We start from the raw sequence: 19,476 nt of genomic DNA on the forward strand, positions 1-19,476 counted from the left end.
AAACACACATGCACATGAGAAATGATCAAAAAGATATATTTTGACAACGTAGACATACAGACATTTTTTTTTTTTTTTTCAGTGAATGAAATTAAAAAATATATTGAAACCTAGCTATTTTAGCGATATGCGTTAAAGCTTATTGTTAAGAGTGCGCAGTCAGTTCTTGAGTATTCAGATCAATCAGCAATTCATAGATGGTTAGTGTAAGTATAACTGACTGCTGTTTATTCCACATTATTAACCACAAACCCAATAATAGAGAATTTTAAACAAACTCTTCTTCTGAGCCTGAAGAAAGAAAGGGAAAAAAACTAAACAGATGCAATATTTGTATCATTTTCTTGGAGTTATGGCGTCACACACAGCACTTAAAGCCATTCATTCATTCAGCCTTCCTCCCCCCCAAAACCTTCAGAAAAGGAACAGAAACCCATTTTGACACTGCTATCGCACAGTTCAGAGTTAGAGAGGATCTCATGATTCAACCACAGCCCCAGACCAGGTCTCATGTTTTGTGCCTGGTGCCAGATGAGTGATGGTCACCTCCACGGCCTGGATCTTCTCATGTTTGGGTGGAATAGAGCAGATCTTGTAGCTAACTTCATCTCCTTCCATAGGCACGTATTCTCCCTCGATGCTGTGGGAAGAATGGAGATCATCAGCAAAACATTAAATGTCTTTGCTTTCTGGATTTAGACAACAAGGTGTTTGAAAGTGTATCACACAGAAAACACACTGGGTGATGTACCGGTTCAAATGGTAAAGCGGTTTGAATTACGCACATGGTATAAATTATTAAAAAAAAAAAAAACGGCATACACAGTATAGACAAAGTCTTGAATTGAGAGGAAATCCCTGTTAAGTGCATACAGTTCTGAGAAATGATTAGAGAACTATTAATAACACAATTCTTTAACTGGGCAAAGAAACCAACTGTAAACATCTGTTAACAGAAGCCAGAGATGCTGAAGACAAACGCAAAGAGGATAAAATACTGTGGCAGGCAATGCAATCATGTGCGCATTATATTAGAAGAAAATCCTAAAAACTGAACTGGGGTGGGGATTTATAATATTCTTCGAGGGGAACTGTCTTTAAAAAAAGTTTAGATGATATTTTCTTCTGGAAAAAATAAAAAACTAAAAAAATGTAATTAATAAAACATTTTTTATTAAAAACAAAAAAATTAGATTTTTTTTTTTTATTTAATGAAACCATTAAAATAAAATTCAGAAAATTAATGGAAAACAGAATTTGGTAAAAATAAAACTGAATTTGAGAAAAAAATGATTTTATACGGTCTTAAATTAATTTTGTTAAACTTTTAATTAATTGCTGTCAAATTGTGTTTTATGAGTTCAATTAATTAGACTTCAATTAATTCAACTGAATTAACACTGATTGAAATCTAATTATTAACTTTATGCTAATTATGCTTTTTGGATTTTTTTTATTATTATTATTTAACCATTAAAACAGTCAAAAAAAAAAAAAGAAAAAGAAAAAAAAACTGAATCCAGAAAAATTAAATCAGAATTTGAAAAAAAAAAAAAAAAAAAAAAAAAACGAAACGGAATTTGGACGAAAAATGAAACGGAATTTGGGAAAAAATAAAACGGATTACATAGGGCCCTATTTTATGCAGCATTATTTCACAAAACTAAGGTCAGACCATACTGTTTTTGCTTCAAACTTTAAAATGATACAGTCTAATTTACATCAAAAACTGCTATTTTCTTGTTGAGTCTGACGTCACGCGTCACCACTTCCGTGTCCAAACTCTCTATCAGGTGCCGCAAGAAAACAACAAATGGTGCTAATATACAGTCACAATGGGATATAACACTACCAAAAACAATTATAATCCTCCCCTTTAACTCCATATCGAAATTCCACATAGCCAGATGATATAAATAAATATATTATATAAATATAAAAATAATTGTGTTTGGGATGCTGTGAACACGGAGACTGTAGTGTACACCATAAGTTTTATAGATGTTTAGCTTAATAGTTTAACATGAATAAACAGTACTCATAAACAGCTGCTGAGATAGTATTCTCAAGTGAAATAAGTTGAGGCTTGGACCCAGAAACAGTATTCATTGGGCGCATTACAGCATCACTTAACAAGCGAATATTTACAGTAGCATGTTTGTTTGGATCATGATTAAAATGCAGTGGTTCTGCAACTGTTTTATGCATGGATTCATATAAACACACAGTCAGGAGAAAAACTAATAAACTGAAACTGCCAGAATCCTTAAACAAAAAAAAAAAAAAAAAAAAAGTTACAAAGATTCTTGCTCAAACCACCCAGCATTGAAACACATGGTTAATTATCATATACAGATATTTTTGAAAGAGCAGATTTATATTCTACATCAGAAGTAAGTGCACACAAATACTAGACATGTTGGTGACAAATAAAAATGGATCCCAATTTTAAGTAATGCAATTCTTTTTTTTTTTTAAAGTAACTTTTCGCAGTCCCCAAAATAATTTTCCTGTTGACACAACCAAGCCCAAGGCCACAAGGGTGGAAAAAATATGTTTTTAATAATAACTAATGGTTTTTAATTATAGAATTAAAGATTTAAAAATACTATATATATACACACATATACATATACATATACATATATATATATAATTTTATGTTGTATTTTTTAATCTTTGAAAAAATATTATGTAAATAAATAATGTAATACATGCTGCAAATGTTTGTTTTCTTAAAAGTTACCCCACAGAATTTAATTTTATGTAGTTGATGAACATTAGTACATCTAGAATTAAGCAAATATCCAAAAGCATGCAAATACACATGCAGGTTTCCAACATTCTGTAAAATCCATAAAATAATTGATGTTCTGAATGTTTTACAAGAGCAGCTGGCAAGTCTATCTGTTTTTCCACTGGTCAAACACACTTGATTTGAGAGAAGCCAGTCTACCGCTCTTATCTCTCATATTCACGTGTTTAACTGAGCCCTGACCCCAAAACCCTTCACAAACACACACACACTCCACAAGTTTCTAGTCCCAGAGGCCCCTCCTTCACAATCACCTCAGATCCATCTACAAATAGACTGGGAGCACTAACATTTACGATCTCTGATTAGGAATGCATATTAATAACAGTATTTGCATCTGCTCCACTGATGATCAAGGTGCAACTGATTCGTGCGATTCGAGTTAATAGGGTTTGTTGTGGAATGCGTGTTGGCTTGGATGTAGGAGTATGAAATCTTGTTGAAGGTTCAAGATGTTTACCCAGTGAACTCACTCAGATATGTGCACAAAGATGTCATTGCCTCCGTCTGATGGCGTGATGAAACCGTGCCCTTTGGAACGTGAAAAGCACTTGCAGACCCCACTGAAGACCGGCCCCTCAGCTGCACGCGCTGCACTGTAGTGGTAGAGAGGAAAAAGCTTTTATTCAACAAGCTATATATGGGTGAATATATGAGTATGTCTATCTATCTATCTATACACAAAAACAGTTTTCTAAAGACATGAAATGAATGGAGTACAACAGCAGATGGTTGTGGTTGTACTCACGCTGAGCAGGTACGGTTGCGGCGGGTGGGCAGGGGGCTGGGAATCAGGTAGCCCCTCATAGGGGAGGGTGACCGGTCTCTTCGGCGGCAGGGGGGCAGACGCAGAGAGCTGGGGGAAACTGGAGAGAGGGGCGACAGCGGGGACAGAGGAGGGGTGGTGGATTTCACAGGAGATGATGCGTCTGAGGACATGCTGACTGTGGGACACTCAAAGGACACTGGAAAGACAGAAAGGGTGAGGAGCTTTAGTTTGTAGGACTGAAACAGGTTATCTAGCAACATTTCCTTAAAATACAAAGCATGACATTTGTCTGGATGTGTACATGAACTGAAAACAAAAACTGTGCAGAGTGACAAACTTCATTGCAAAATGCACTGTAGACCAGTTTTGTGTTAATACACCAGCTGTAATGATAATAACTGTATTTAAAAAATGAAATATTGATATCATGTTAATATTACACATAAATAATCAACTGCCAGTAACAAGCTGGTTGACGCTCCAGCATAATAGGTATCAGTCCTGCATCTTAAAGGTTAGTTCAGCCAAAAATTCTGTCATTAATTACTCATCCTAATGTCATTCCAAACCCGTAAGACCTTCAGAACACAAATCAAGATATTTTTGATGAATTTCGCAAGCTTTCTGACCCTGCATAGCCAGCAGGGATTATGCTACTCTTGTGAACACGCGTCAAATACTGACACAGATGTAGGGTTGGGTACTGTTTGAATTTCATCGATTTCGGAATCCAATTCTAATTCTGCTTATCAATTCCGATTCTTAACTATTCCTATTTTCGATTTCAATAAGACAAAAAAAAAAAAAAAGTCAACATTTAGATGTCAAACACATTTATTCTATTCATTCTACGTATTATCAAAAAGCAGCAGCCTACTGAACATTTAGGACTACAAGACGAACTTTTGCCTATGGTTTTAACAAACTACCACAGGAAAAACAACTAGACTAGTCTTTTCATTAATATAATATAGATTAATCCCCATTAAAGTTCGATATTCAGTCAAGATCAGTTAATGATTTTCTTTCATTATTTGATTAATATTGGAGACCAGAATGTTTATTAGGCTGCTGTCTCTTTACACCTAACACACAGATTTAAAAATACTTGCATTTTCTTTCAAAACACGTTACATTCAAGACAAAAAGCAGCTGTGTTTATGATGATATAGCCTACTGGCGTATGTTTCGTGCATATTTGTCGGTAAATGTGAAACAGAAATCAGTTCTGGCCCAGAACAACCTTTTTGGCAGTGGAAATTCACGGAACGGTTCGAGAACAGATGCAGGCCGGGTACCCGAACCGGGACTGCTGTTTTCTGTGTTCACGCTTCAGATGTGTGCGCTGCAAGTTCTTCCCCTTCCTGCCCTTAAATTGTTTAAAATCAAAAAAAGGAATCATTAAGCAGAATCGAAATGCACGTGTCTTATCGAATACCCAGTTCTTAGAAATTTGAAACCGGTTGTAAATTCTGACTGGTTCTCGAAACCCAACCCTGCACGGAAGAGAGGAAATTGCTGAATAAATTTGGGGTTTTTTTGCACACACAAAGTTTTTTTTCATAGCTTCACAACATTACGGTTGAAGCACTGACGTCACATGGACTATTTTAACAATGTTCTTACTACCTTTTTTGGGCCTTTAACATGTCAGTGCGTTCTCCAGTGTGTCAGCTCTCGGATTTCAGTAAAAATATCTTAATTTGTGTTCCGAAGATAAACAAAGGTCTTACGGGTTTGGAACAACATGAGGGTGAGTAATGACAGAATCTTCATTTTTGGCTAAACTACCACTTTAAAACTGATTGCCAAATATCTTAAAACAGAACAAAAGATGATGATAACGCAGTGTGTAGCTTCTACTGCTGCACAAAATCATGTCAGAGAAGATGACAGGCAAAAAAAAAAAAAAAAAAAAAAAAAAAAAAAAAAAATGGAGCTTGCCAGTGTGGGGATTTTTTAGATTAGAGTCTACAGGAAGTGTCGACAGGTTATTTTTGTACACTTTTGTTTGGTTATGGTCACAAACTCTGTCTTCTGGCCTCCAACACATATTACACATATAGAGTGTGATTCATTGTGAGAGGAAGAATGTGACCGATGGCATTACTGTTCTTGGTTCCAAAATGTATATAGATATCATTATGATAATTTATTGTTATTGAATTATTTTGACCGTGATAATCATGTAGAGAAAAGCTAATATTGTGACAGCCCTAAATATACCAATATACCATAAAAATGATTTATAAAACATTTATTTATTTATTTGGTGACTTTTCGCAGCAAATATATTGATATATGAAATTGTGTCTTATCAATTAGAATATTATCCAATTAATTTGATTATAACTTTTGATCTGGTAATACAGATTTAACATGTTCATATTAGACATGTTTACAAGCAGCACTAAGAAATAATAATAAAACAAATATATATCACAATTTTCAGTGAAAAAGGTCTAAAAAAAGCAATCACTGAGAAGATGTGGTACTCATCACAAAAACTATACCTGATACCTTCTGAGAATTTTCCACGGCTGTGAAACAACAGCTCAACTAAATAATAATAATGCAATTCCTCAGATAAGCTAGCCTGTGACTTTGACGCAGATCCCAGGTAACTCAATATCTCTAGAGTACATAGTAGTGGATGTACACAGCCTGAGGGAGCCACTTGACAAACGCAACGCTGGATGACTCCGATCAGCAATTAGTTACTTTACTACTGAAACATGAGACATAACGCTAGTTTTCTCTTCTCCTGCATGTAAACACACAGCTGTAACATTCTGTATCCAAACTTTGCTACATCTCTCACTCTAGTGTTGTAACTACTCATATATTATTCATACCGAATTTTTATCAAACCTAATGTCAACTGTGCCTTTTAAATTTGTCTTTCAGCATCCCTGATAACCACCAGCACTGAAACACAAGCCTCCAGTGGCCACAGGCTGCAGCTCCCATTTGCGACAGTAATGCGATCGCTCAGTGTTGATGCTGCAGGCCACATTTAGCCTTTGTTAGCCCTATCTGACCGATCTCCCCTGTCTGGGAAGATATTACAAACATGCTCTGCCAGCACAGCATTTGCTTAGGCCACTAGAGGTTCAATCCTCCTTGTCGAGCAGGACTTGGGTGCGGAATCTGTTAACTGATGCACTGGGCACTGAAGCGTTGCATGTTAACATGAACAGGCCACGAAGGGTCAAGCCTCCCTTGTAATCACAGCAGGAAATGGCACCGAATGCATAATCATACACCCTCCCCCATTGTCATCAGTCTCCTCGGGGCCATTACAGCCCACACAAATCATAACAAGGGTGGGATGACCATGAATGATGTCACTTATGTGCAATAAAGCTTATTAAATATTAATTTGATTATTTCGAATCGCACCCAAGAAGTGGCAGAGCTGCTTTCTGGACACTCCAGGGTGGCTCTGCCATGGCAACAATGTACCATCGGTTCCCTCAAGAGATGTGAGATGAGAAAAGGCCCCTTTGTACCTTCAGATGGATTACATCACTGCAATTATAGCTTTCTGCTGTCAGGCTCAGCATGCCCCATAAACAGAAAACGAGGCCAGTGAGTGTTTGAAAGCCAGGGCCAATTATACAGCGCTGATTGTGTGCTGAGGTACTGATGCATGGGTGAACATTCGCTTCTGTTCTCATTCGTTCCGCATACACAGCAGAAAAGAACAGAGGCAGTTCATCCCATCAGGAGGAAGAAACTTCCATCACATACAAAAAAGTAATATGGTTTTGGTATGTTGAACACAATGTAAATGCCACAATATAAGAATTTAGCAATCATTTACAACATAATTTGACAGTAACGTATCACAACACCCGGGTTTTACTGTTGATATTACCAAAGTAATGTTTTAAGGATATCTGTTTATACAGTTGAAGTCAAAAGTTTACATACACCAGAATCTGCAAAACCAAAATAAGAGAAATCACACAAAATGCATGTTATTTTTTATTTAGTACTGACCTTAATAAGATATTTCACATAAAAGACTTTTACATATAGTCCACAAGAGAAAACAATAGTTGAAATTATAAAAATGGCCCTGTTCAAAAGTTTACATACACTTGATTCATAATACTGTGTTGTTACCTGAATGATCCACAGCTGTGTTTTTTTGTTTAGTGATAGTTGTTCATGAGCCCCTTGTTTGTCCTGAACAGTTAAACTGCCCGCTGTTCTTCAGAAAAATCCTTCAGGTCCCACAAAATCTTTTATTTGCCAACAATGACTCTATGATTTTGAGATCCATCTTTTCACACTGAGGACAACTGAGGGACTCATATACAACTATTACAGAAGATTCAAACACTCACTGATGCTTCAGAAGGAAACACGAAAAGTTTTTGAATTTGAAGATCAAGGTAAATGTAACTTATTTTGTCTTCTGGGAAACATGTAAGTATCTTCTGTAGCTTCTGAAGGGCAGTACTAAATGGGAAAAAAAAAAAAAAAAAAAAAAAAAAGATATTTAGGCAAAATAAGAAAAATGTACACATGTATGTACATTTACATGAAAAATGTATTCAAAAGTTTTCACCCCCAGCTCTTAATGCACCATTTTTCCCTTTTGGAGCATCAGTGAGCATTTGAACCTTCTGTAATAGTTGTATGAGTCCCTCAGTTGTCCTTAGTGTGGATCTCAAAATCATACAGTCACTGTTAGAAAGGATTCAAATGCACAAAAATGCTGAAAAACCAAAGAATTTGTGGGACCTGAAGGATTTTTCTACAGTTTAACTGTTCAGAACAAACAAGGGACTCACGAACAACTATCACTAAACAAAAAAACAGCTGTGGATCATTCAGGTAACAACACAGTAATAAGAATCAAGTGTATGTGAACTTTTGAACAGGGTCATTTTTATAAATTCAACTTATTTTCTCTTGTGGACTAAACGTAAACGTGTGAAATATCTTATTCAGGTCAGTACTAAATAACAAAAATAACATATTTTGTATTATCTCTTTTATTTTGGTAAAATAATTAACATTTTGCAGATTTTGTAAACTTTTGACTTCAACTGTATAAAGCAGACTTCAGCAGTGGTTTTCAACCCCCTCCACATGGAGTTTCCTATTACCAAAGACAATATTTGAGGACCTCCTACCCAGGGTGTGATATTTCCCCATGCATCCTGCTGAAATGAAAACAAAGGTACTAGGGAGAATCTAAGGATGTTATTACAATTCAAATAATTTCAATCTAAAGAATTTTTTGTAACCAACACATTAAGGCAGTCATTAAGTGGAAGATTAAAAATGTCATTCATGTTCACTAAGGTTGTACATCACAATAATCGCGTTTTATCTCATTAACGTGCGTGGAAGACTGACACGGAAGAGAAGAAATTGTTGAATACATTTATTTTTGTTCTCATAGCTTCAAAACAATAAGGTTAATCCACCAATGTCACATGGACTATTTCAACAACGTCCCTGATACCTTTCAGGGCCTTGAAATTTTCAGTTGCATTGTTGTTTATGCATGGACAGAAAGCTCTCAGATTTCATCTAAAATATGTTAATTTGTGTTCTGAAGATGGAACAACACTTACAGGTTTGGAACGACATGAGGGTGAGTAATTAATGACAGAATTTTCATTTTTGAGTGAACTATCCTTTTATCATCTCCTTCCTGTGATGACAGCTGATTTTTCAAATAACCATTACTCCAAAATGCATCCTTCAGAAATCATTTTAATAAACTGATTTGGTGCTAAAGTAACATATCTTATCATTACCAATGTTGAAAACAGTCATGCTGCCTAATATTTTATTTATTTATTTATTTATTTACACGATTTGTTTAGTACGCAATACACAGAGAAACTAGCTGGTAGACAATCTGTCCATCATTCCAAAGAGGTCTAAAACCAAACAACAGCTTTTAGACAAAGGTCAACAGAGGGAGGGAGACATGACCCCAGGATGAGCGCACAGACCACACTAAGGTCACCTACAGAATTTACTGGAATTTTCCATCAACTCCACCTCTAACCAGAGTTTGCTGTTGAAAAGTCTGCCTGCGTAGGCAAATAACTCCGTCTGGCACTAACCATCCACAATAGGAGCACTAAGCCATATTGTGAGCAGGGTTCTTAAACTATGTCACACCAATAGGCAATATAACACAACAGAACAGGTTTTTATAGACAAAATGTGATTCCAGTTTACGTCTTGAGGTCAATAAGGACGTAAAACACTACCACAAGCACTGTGTACTCATTAAAACCAGGAATAAAAAAAACAGCAGGACCAGAACATGTACATTTGCATCTACTTCACCTAAGAGGAAACGTATGTCAAGGCAACAATGATGAAACAGTTTACCGCCCACAACAGCTAGTTTAACAAAATAAGGTCACAAGACTACATTTCCACCAGCTAACAAAAATACGTTCTAAGAATGTCTTGCGAAAGTTCCCTGTGAGTTATCAAATTGTACTGTGAATGCTCAAAATATCCAGCTTTTTAAAAATTGGTAAAAATGTGAAAAATTATTTTACAAAGACAGCATATATAAAACAAAGGTTATTGGTGTATCTTTTACAAGAAAATACTATTTTCAAGTTGTTCTAAATGTCAAGTTCATTTCAAAATGTCACTTTCCATTTCTTTGTAATTAGTTGTGAAATTTATATGTCTTTTCCCCAGTGTATACGAACAAAGGAACATTCCATTTTCTCATTTCTCATCATGAGACCATTACAGTTAAAGTTTATTTAGTACTGACCTGAATAAGATATTTCACAAAAAAGATGTTTACAGAACTATTCACACTATTACAGAAGGTTCCAGCTGATGTTTCAGAAGGAAACACAATGCATTAAGAGCCAGGGGGTGAAAACATTTTGAATTTGAAGATCAGGGTAAATTTAACTTATTTTGTCTTCTGGGAAACATGTAAGTATCTTCTGTAGCTTCTGAAGGGCAGTACTAAATGAAAAAATATGATGTTTAAATGTACACATATTCATTTTGTTCAAAAGTTTTCACCCCTTCGGTACTTAACACATCGTTTTTCCTTCTGGAGCATCATTGAGTGTTTGAACCTTCTGTAATAGTTGCATATGAGTCCCTCAGTTGTCCTCAGTGTGAAAAGATGGATCTCAAAATCATACATCTGTCAGAAAGGGTTCAAATACACAAGAATGCTGTAAAGCCAAAGAATTTGTGGGACCTGATGGACAAACAAGTGACTCACGAACAACTATAACTAAAAAAAAACCAAACAGCTGTATGTAAACTGTATATAAAAGCATATATAAACTTTTGAACACTGTAATTTTTATAAATTCAACTACCATTTTCTCTTGTGGACTACATATAAACATCTTTTATGTGAAATATCTTATTCAGGTCAGTACTACATAAAAAAAATAACATTAAATTTGTATGATCCAACTTATTTTGTTAAAATAATTAACATTTTACAGATACTGGTGCACATAAACTTTTGACTTGGGGAAGGCTGGGAAGGCTACTTTAAATGTTCTCTGAACATTCTGAAACTAGTACATTTTCAAAAACTTTTTAGAACATCAAATACCAGTTAAACTTGAATGAACATTCTGGGAGCACGTTTGTTTACAACTTTGAGAAAACCTTGCCGAAAGCTTGAGAACGTTTCCTGTTAACTGGGTGACGTTCTAGAGTTTACAATCAAATGTCTAACATACTCATTACATGAAGCATACAAATCATTCAAAATCAATGAAGCATGCAACGGTCGTAAACAAATTCTGTCTTCACATATGCAGAATCTTGACTATATTCCCTCTAGGCTTCATAGGTTGGATAAGCAACCCCAGCAGGAAGATTACAAGTGGACGTCATCAGTAGATAGTTATGTATGGTTTGTAACCGCTGATTTACTAATCTGCACCTGATCTAGCAACTATAGCAATAAGCAGCTCTGCCCTTGCTGTGACCAGGATACTCACCAGCAACAGTGTGCTCAAGTACAAGCACTACTTGTTCTTCAACGAGGAAGCGCGGTGACCTTGGTTGCATCAACCACCTCCCCCTCTTTCACTCCACCTGTAGCCCGTGTTAGTGGGCGGACTGTACGTGAAGGTGGCGATTATTAATACAGCAGTTATGGGGAGATAAAGGGAATCTAAACTCTCTCCATCTGGATGGTGAGTTGCCAGGCTACAGAACAGCTGCGGGACACGTCCGGGAGAAGGGCGGTCTGTGAAACAGGATGACGGAAGGCATGTCGTGTCCGGAGGTGGGAATGTTACGTGGGTTACAATTATCTGTTTGTTTGCACTCAAGGGCTGAAAGCACCTGAAGAGGTTCAGTGTGTAAAGTACACAGGAAGTGAGCAGCACCGCTTTTATTGCCTTTTAACGATCCAATGAATGTACATTTCCAACAAACGCGAGTTAACAGATACACTTATCAAAACTGCACCACTTAATGGAATCAACAACAATCATTATCACACCAGCACAGTAAAACTAGCACGCCAAGCTCAGCTGCATTCGTCCCATAACATGCCTACTCCTGCCCATTTTTCCCTGAGGACAACATGCTAAATGGATATAAACTGATGGATGAATATAATAAAGAGTTTGTATGCATCACAGCCTGCAGGAAATGAAATAATGTGCCTAAAATGACAATGAATGACAAAATGACTAAAACCTCTACCAGGTCCAGACGCCTACATTCTCATCAATAGATGTTTCTATACACATTGACGACATAGTATTAAATCCAGCCCACCGTTTCAGGGAGCAAGGACAGCTCTGACTCAGACCCTACCGTTACAAACTCAGTAAGTCTGAATGGAGTATGAATTGGAGTACAAACACAACTTTCTCCAGTGACATATCAGACTCTTGAGTGACGACTGGTTTTATAACATTTGGTTTTACAACGCATTTAAGCACAATGTAATATATTCCACCCAATATACAGAAGAGTGGTCAGTCAATAGTTCACCTAAAAATGAAAATTCTGTCATTAATTGCTCACCCACATTGTCCAAACTCCCTCATCGTTCCAAAACCTTTATCTATAGAACTTAAATTAAGATATTTTTGAAATCTGAGAGCTTTCTGACCCTGCATAGACAGCAACACAACTACCACGTTCGAGGCACAAAAAGGTAGTAAGGACATTGTTAAAATAGTCCATCAGTAGTTCAAACATAATGTTATGAAGCTACCAGATCTAAAATCAAAACTCGATTAACTGAACATTTTACCTTGATTATTATTAATGAACAAGTATTTACTGTGAGATGCAGCGCTCAGGAATGTTTTTTGCAGCGCAGAATGTCTACTCCTTTATGTTGCTGTCAAATACAAAAGTTGCCATGCCAACCTGCTACTGTAAACAAAAGCTTGTAACGTTTGCCCCGCCTCTGGGGTCTTCTGATTGGTCCACTGTTTTGGAACTGACATTAGGCGTGTTTCGATTACAGATTTGCACAAAACTTTAGCCATATTTTATAAATGTTGTTAAAAAAGAATTCCGAAATGACAGTGTTTCCATTAACTGAGGTTATGCGACTAAAGCCCCGTTCACACTACAAGCGACACGCAGCGACAAAGCGACGCGATCCCATTCATTTCAATGGAGAGCTGGCGATTTCCAGCGACAAGCGCGACATCGAGCTACAGCGACCGTTGGCGACCGGATGGGGCGTGTCCAGCGACGCGACAAAGTTGAGAATCCCTCAACTTTATGCAAATGAAGAGCGACTTTCGGGAGCGACAGCCAATAGGAAAGAAGACGGTAGAGCTCATGTGATCGTTCTCCTCTCAGCCATAGAAAAACATACTCAGTTGAAATAAGCAGGCTCTGCTTCTTGATCGTTTTTGTTTATATGTACAGATTTAATTTATATTTATATTATATTTAGTCTTTTGCCTCGAAAATGTTTGTATTTAACGGCAAGAAACCTGATTCGCTGTCAAGGCAACCAGTAGTGGGAACGCCCACTAGCAACCTCGTTGCCAGCCTCTGGCAACATGCAGCGACAGAAAACTCTGGGGTTGCATTTCAGTGTAAACGGACCAAAACGGAAACTTTTGAAACGATGGCACGGCTGCCCACATTCGCTTTGCGTATTCTTGACGACTGTGTAAACAATAACATCATGCTCATTGTTGTATCCATACATATGTATTGGTTAGGGATGTGACGAGATCTCGTGGCAGTCCAGAGACCAGTCGGATCTCGCGAGATCTCGTGACGATATCCTCCCAAAACATTATGCAGTTTTTACATTAGAGCTGCACGATTAATCCTTAAAATATCGAGATCTTGATTCAAACACCCTCACGAACTTATTCCTGAATGATAACGGTTTAGCTGTCTATTACGACTGTTTCACATCGCTAGCGTCAGTGGAGCGTGAGAAGCACGTTTTGTCGCTGCCCATGTTAATGAATCAGGGGTAAATGTGACATGCCGAAAGAGCAACACAAACAGTCTTTTCAACCACACTATAATCATTATTTCTGTGTTACAGACATTTAAATAACAGAAGTACTGGGATAAAAGTTTATAGTTTGGGTATAAACACTTGTTGTCTACAGTAGCGATCAAAACGAAAGTATCTTAACACTTGTAAGTATAGTAACGCTTATCCTCTTCCTGTTAAACTGCCCGTTTAAAAAAAAGTATGTCATTGAATCATTCATTCAGATTTCAATAGTCAGACAAGACTTAATGAAGCTAGACACTGACTCCTTCATTGAATGTTTTTTTGTTTGTTTGTTTTTTTAAATGAATATGTTTTTAAAAGACTTAAGCAATGAGCAGTTTGTCAGAACCACTAGTAAATTACGTTATTAGTTTTCCAATCTTTTTTTTTCTCCAGAATCGTGAGAGAATCGTCATCTCCAATTTATTAAAAACAACTGAGATTCTCAATTTATCCAGAATCGTGAAGCTCTTGTTTAAATGTTGTTTATTACTGCATATAATTCATTAAAATGGAAGTTTTAATTTCATAAAGTTCAAAATGCACCTACATTTTTTTTTTTTTGCATTTTGTCTTTTTCAGTTGAATAAAGGACTATTTTCCCTATATATTTAATCACTGAGGATTTCTTAAGAAAAGTAAAAAAATTCTCGTTTCGTCTCGTCTCGTTCTCGTGAACCCAGTCTCGTGGGATAAGTGTCTCATCACACCCCTAGTATAGGTAGATTCCCCATTCCGCTTGAAGCACGTAGACTAAATAGCAGGGCATCTACCTACCAGCATATGCTGTTTTTTTCAACAGGGAAGTCTATGGTTGTACCTGCTTAAATGGTCATGTGACATGCGTTTTCAGTTGTGTAGTGTAGATGGAGATCGTTTCTGAAACGCAGTGAAAACAGCAGTGTAGACAAGGATCGTTTTCATTTTAAAACGCCGTTTTAAAACTTTTAATTTGTGTTCTAAAGATGAACGAACGTCTTACGGGTTTGGAACGACATGAGGGTGAATAATTAATGACAGAATTTTCATTTTTGGGTGAACTATCCTTTAAATCAATAACTGAGTCTTAAACTTAAACTAGTCTCTACCTTTTAGGAATGCCATTTCATTGTTCAGTATATACTTCAATGACAGCAGTCACAGCAACGTGCCATTTCCTGTTTTTGTAAATCCACGTGCAACAGACATATGAATTTGACCTGTATGAACACAGCAAGCTCTCAACAGTGTCCATTGTTTATGCACTGAACAGAAAGACAATTGATACTTCTTGAAATCATCAAGTACAACATGGTGCCTAGAAGTCCAAGGGTTCATTTTCCCTGCTATAATCTATGAATAAACAAATACTTTACTCCATGATTGTGCTTGAAAGAGTAGTTCTCCAATAAGTATAACTTAAATTACATTTTTTATCTATTCCATGATATATATAAAAAAATCTGCACAAGACAAAGTCATACAGTTTTGTAAAAACATGAGGGTGAGTAAACACTTTTCATTTTTAGGTGAACTATCCCTTTAATGGTCTTAAATCTAAATAAAAATACACTATATCCAAATTCACTTGCCACACATAAACTAAAGCACAGGTATTCTGACAAAATGCCACTGGTGAACATGTGCACAACTACATCTGTGAAAATATTCAGGCCTAACCACCAAAACCAACAAGTCGATACAAGCTGACATGCCTATTTTGATTATTTAGAAACGCAAAATACACAATGGAAAACAAGGAATGCTTCATTTTCTGCACATTGGATATCATGTTTGAAATGTCAGATTATGACTGGAATATTTTGGTATTCGCATCCAAATTTCCAAATGGCCTTGAGACAAGGAATAGCAGGAGGGGAAACAGGGAGGCAGGGACCTTTCGTTAAATCAAAGGACACAACCAGGAAACAGCTAATCAAAACTGGCAGGGTAGTTTCCTCCTACCAGAACTGATGGGTTTCCAACAATACAGTTATTATAAACACAAAAAAGGCCTAATTCAGAAACAAATGTATTTTTATGATAAAATTTCAAGTAATATTGATGCTAAATGACATGATTACAGTTATATGTGACCCTGAACCACAAAACCAGTCATAAATTGAGATTTATACATAATCTGAAAGTTGATGCATGGTTTGTTAGGATACAGCCTATACTTGGCTGAGATACAACTATTTAAAAATCTGGAATCTGAGGGTGCAAAAAAATCAAAATATTGAGAAAACTGCCTTTAAAGTTGTCCAAATTAAGTTCTTAGCAATGCATATTACTTTATTTGATATATTTATGGTAGAAAAATTACAACGTATCTTCATGAAAAATGATCTCTACTTAAGATCGTAATGATATTCGATAATTTTGACACATACAATGTATTTTTGGCATCTGCTTCACATATACTCGTGCAACTTATGATTTTGTGGACCAGGGTCACAGTGACAGTGAACAGACATACTGGTTCTTTTCAGTACAGTATTTCAAAGCTGGCCATTTGGCAGTTTTTCCAGAACCTGCAAAAAGCAAATATCTGGAAAGAGTACATCACAGATCAAGCATTTGAAACCCGCTGAATGGTTCTTCTCATCAGAACAGCCTTCGTGAAGTTTTCTGGTACGTAACAATAAACAAAATGAAACAGCATTGCATGAAATAGCATGACATAAGGGATGGACTCCACCTGTTACTAGGTTAGGATTACATAATATGAACAGATATGAAAAAAGGCATAGGTTGCACATAGTGACGCTTGCAAAATATGATCTTTGTAAGTGATCTGTATGGCTGGTAGAGTTGAAAAGGCCAAATCTATTCCATCAAGAGGCTTTGAACTCTAATTTACATATCAGTGGTATTCTCAGACAGATCAAAACTTCAAGGTGCTTCTCTAGAAGCGATGAGCAATTTGCAATTTCCTCTTCCTTATTGACTGTAAGCTTAGTCTTGAGTTTGTTCTGCAACAGATTGTGCTAGTCTATTTAAACAGATGTTCAGATAGCAATCCACATGTCTCTTACTACAGTACATTAAAACCTGTGTGTGTTCTCTCAGTTTTACATTACTTTTCAGTAACTTAAAGTTATCACACTCTCCATTAATTCAATGGTTGGATTATACAGAGAGATATCCTTTTAATCAATGTTTTTATATACACCCAAAGCGGCAACACAGACACATACACAGAAAATTCTGTTTATAAAACCTCTGTCTGGATAACCTTATAATTGTATAATGAGGGAGCAGAACACACCGCAGCATTTCTTCTAGTCACCGTAACAGATTGAGCACACTATGACCTCTAGTTGTCTGTTTAAGGTCCCAACGGGGTATGCTGTCACTCCCAAAATCCAATATTCCAACTGGAGAATATCAGTTACGTAACTGAAAGCATGGCCCAGTGGTCTAAGTAGAAACAAGTATATAACACAGTGTGTTCTTCAGGTGAAGACACAAAATCATTTTTAAGAAATGAACAGTGGTGTAAGAAATATACTCCACTATAATGCAATCAATTGTCCTGTCTTTCAGCCTCCTCAAAATACAAAAACGGACTGAGCACTCAAATCACTTTGGTCAGAGCAAATGCTTTTTTTCTTCTTTTTTTTAAACAAAAAATAAAACAAGATTTTGGAAATCAATTTCTACAAAATTATATATAAACAATCTGCAACAGGTTTGTGTAAGCTTTACAGATTTATTAAATTTGTTTATTCAAATTAAATTTAAGGCCGTGAACTGAACCGTTATATATTCTATCACAAGTGTGTATTGTATTTAGTAGCTATTTTTATTGTAAATTTCAAATAAAAAATAAATAAAAATAAAAAATTCATTGATAATTTCAACAATTGCACCATTGTGTCTGCTATATGTTTTAACTGACACACCTCCAACTCCAAGCTAAAAAAAAAAATTAATTAAGTTTACTTGTAACTTTGTGTTTGCATTCATGTGTGTTCGACCTGGAAATACAATCTTTCCGACATGACTTTAAGGTAACATTACTCATATTCGTTCCAAACTTGTATGACTCTCCAATTTGGAATTTGTGTTCCAGTGTAGAAAAAAAAGAAGAAAAAAACTGGTGTGTGTGTGTGTCTGTGTTTATATACATCTAATATGATGAACGTCACTGCACACTTGTTAAGCTCCAAAAATGAAAGAAGAAAGAAAATCACATTTATTGCAAGTGCATAGTCAACAACAACCAAATACATCAGTCAGTCTAATTTCTACTTTTGCATTTAGCACAAAAGGGAAAACATTTTAATTTGGGGTTAAAAAAAATCTTCAAAAAATAAATGCAAAATTATGTTCAAAAAGCTATATATATATATATATATATATATATATATATATATGTTCAAAAATATCTATACATATATCTTATAATCCCTAAACTATTGTAATTTAACATTATTTACTAGTACATAAGGTGGAAGAGTTGCCAAAGGTCATGTGCACCTTCATTTACTGTACTATGTTAATCTTGAAGATTAAGTTATCAACACTGAGACACTTTTTGTAAGCAGCGTTAAATCAAAAGCAGTTAAGAACAATAAGTTACATTTTCATTTGTCCAGGTAATGTTAAAGGAAAATTGAAAAGCAGAGCACATCTCTAGAGAGGATCTGTTTTTCACTGTCATCTGGTGTCAACACGACTTCTGCAATATTATGTCAACATCTAAGCGTCTGCCAAAGACTTCCAAAGGAAATTAATCAGATACATAGTCACAGTCTACCACCAAAACACCTCGTTTACACGAAACACTCATTTTTCCTGTGTGTCTCCTAGAATTCTGCCACATGTTTACTAGCATTGTTACTTCGACGAGCTGCGCTTTGACCCCTCCCTCCTTCACCAACTCAACTAGTCTCTCTGTGCATAAATCAAACCACTTTATTTTACTAATTTCCTCAAACTTTCTACAATATCTCATGTCTGAAACCTTAAAAGTTACATCTTCAAAAAGAAAATGTACAAGTAAGGAGTAAAACGATGCAGATGATCGAGCAAAGATGCAACAGATTAGTCATAGTCCTCCAAAAGACAAATTAATCAACGTTTAGCGTTTACACTGAGGTGAAAAACACGTCTAACAGATGTTAAACAGCGACCATCTCTCGTTATAATTCATGTAATTTTCAGAATAATTTACATATACGCATAAGTGTCTTTTCTTTCACTTTCGTAAAAGACAAGTCACTTTGTTAGGATATAAAATGTCAGAAAGAATCACAGCATCACTCACCGTTACCAAATACGCACGAGTCAAAGTAAACAACCGTGTATTGTTAAAAAATAACGAAAAGCAGCCAGGATACAAAGTAGTTGCTTGGCGTTTGCTAGTCTCAGACTCTGAATGAGGGTCCAAAGAGGCGTGACTAAACCAAAGCCGTCAAA

The 19,476-nt window shown here is 36.1% G+C and overlaps 1 protein-coding gene across 1 annotated transcript; it reads right to left on the reverse strand.

Annotated features, from left to right (window-relative positions):
* Positions 1-20: 20 nt before the first annotated feature.
* Positions 21-19,452, reverse strand: carhsp1 (calcium regulated heat stable protein 1). The gene is made up of 4 exons (XM_051102746.1): positions 19,325-19,452; positions 3,564-3,780; positions 3,289-3,411; positions 21-640 (listed from the first exon to the last, which is right to left on the reverse strand). Exons 2-4 carry the CDS (start codon positions 3,752-3,754, stop codon positions 478-480), a joined length of 477 nt encoding a protein of 158 aa, XP_050958703.1. The 5' UTR covers positions 3,755-3,780; positions 19,325-19,452; the 3' UTR covers positions 21-477.
* Between the last annotated feature and the right edge of the window lie 24 nt (positions 19,453-19,476).

The sequence above is a fragment of the Labeo rohita genome, chromosome 3 (genome assembly GCF_022985175.1).
Source record: "Labeo rohita strain BAU-BD-2019 chromosome 3, IGBB_LRoh.1.0, whole genome shotgun sequence".
NCBI lineage: Eukaryota > Metazoa > Chordata > Actinopteri > Cypriniformes > Cyprinidae > Labeo > Labeo rohita.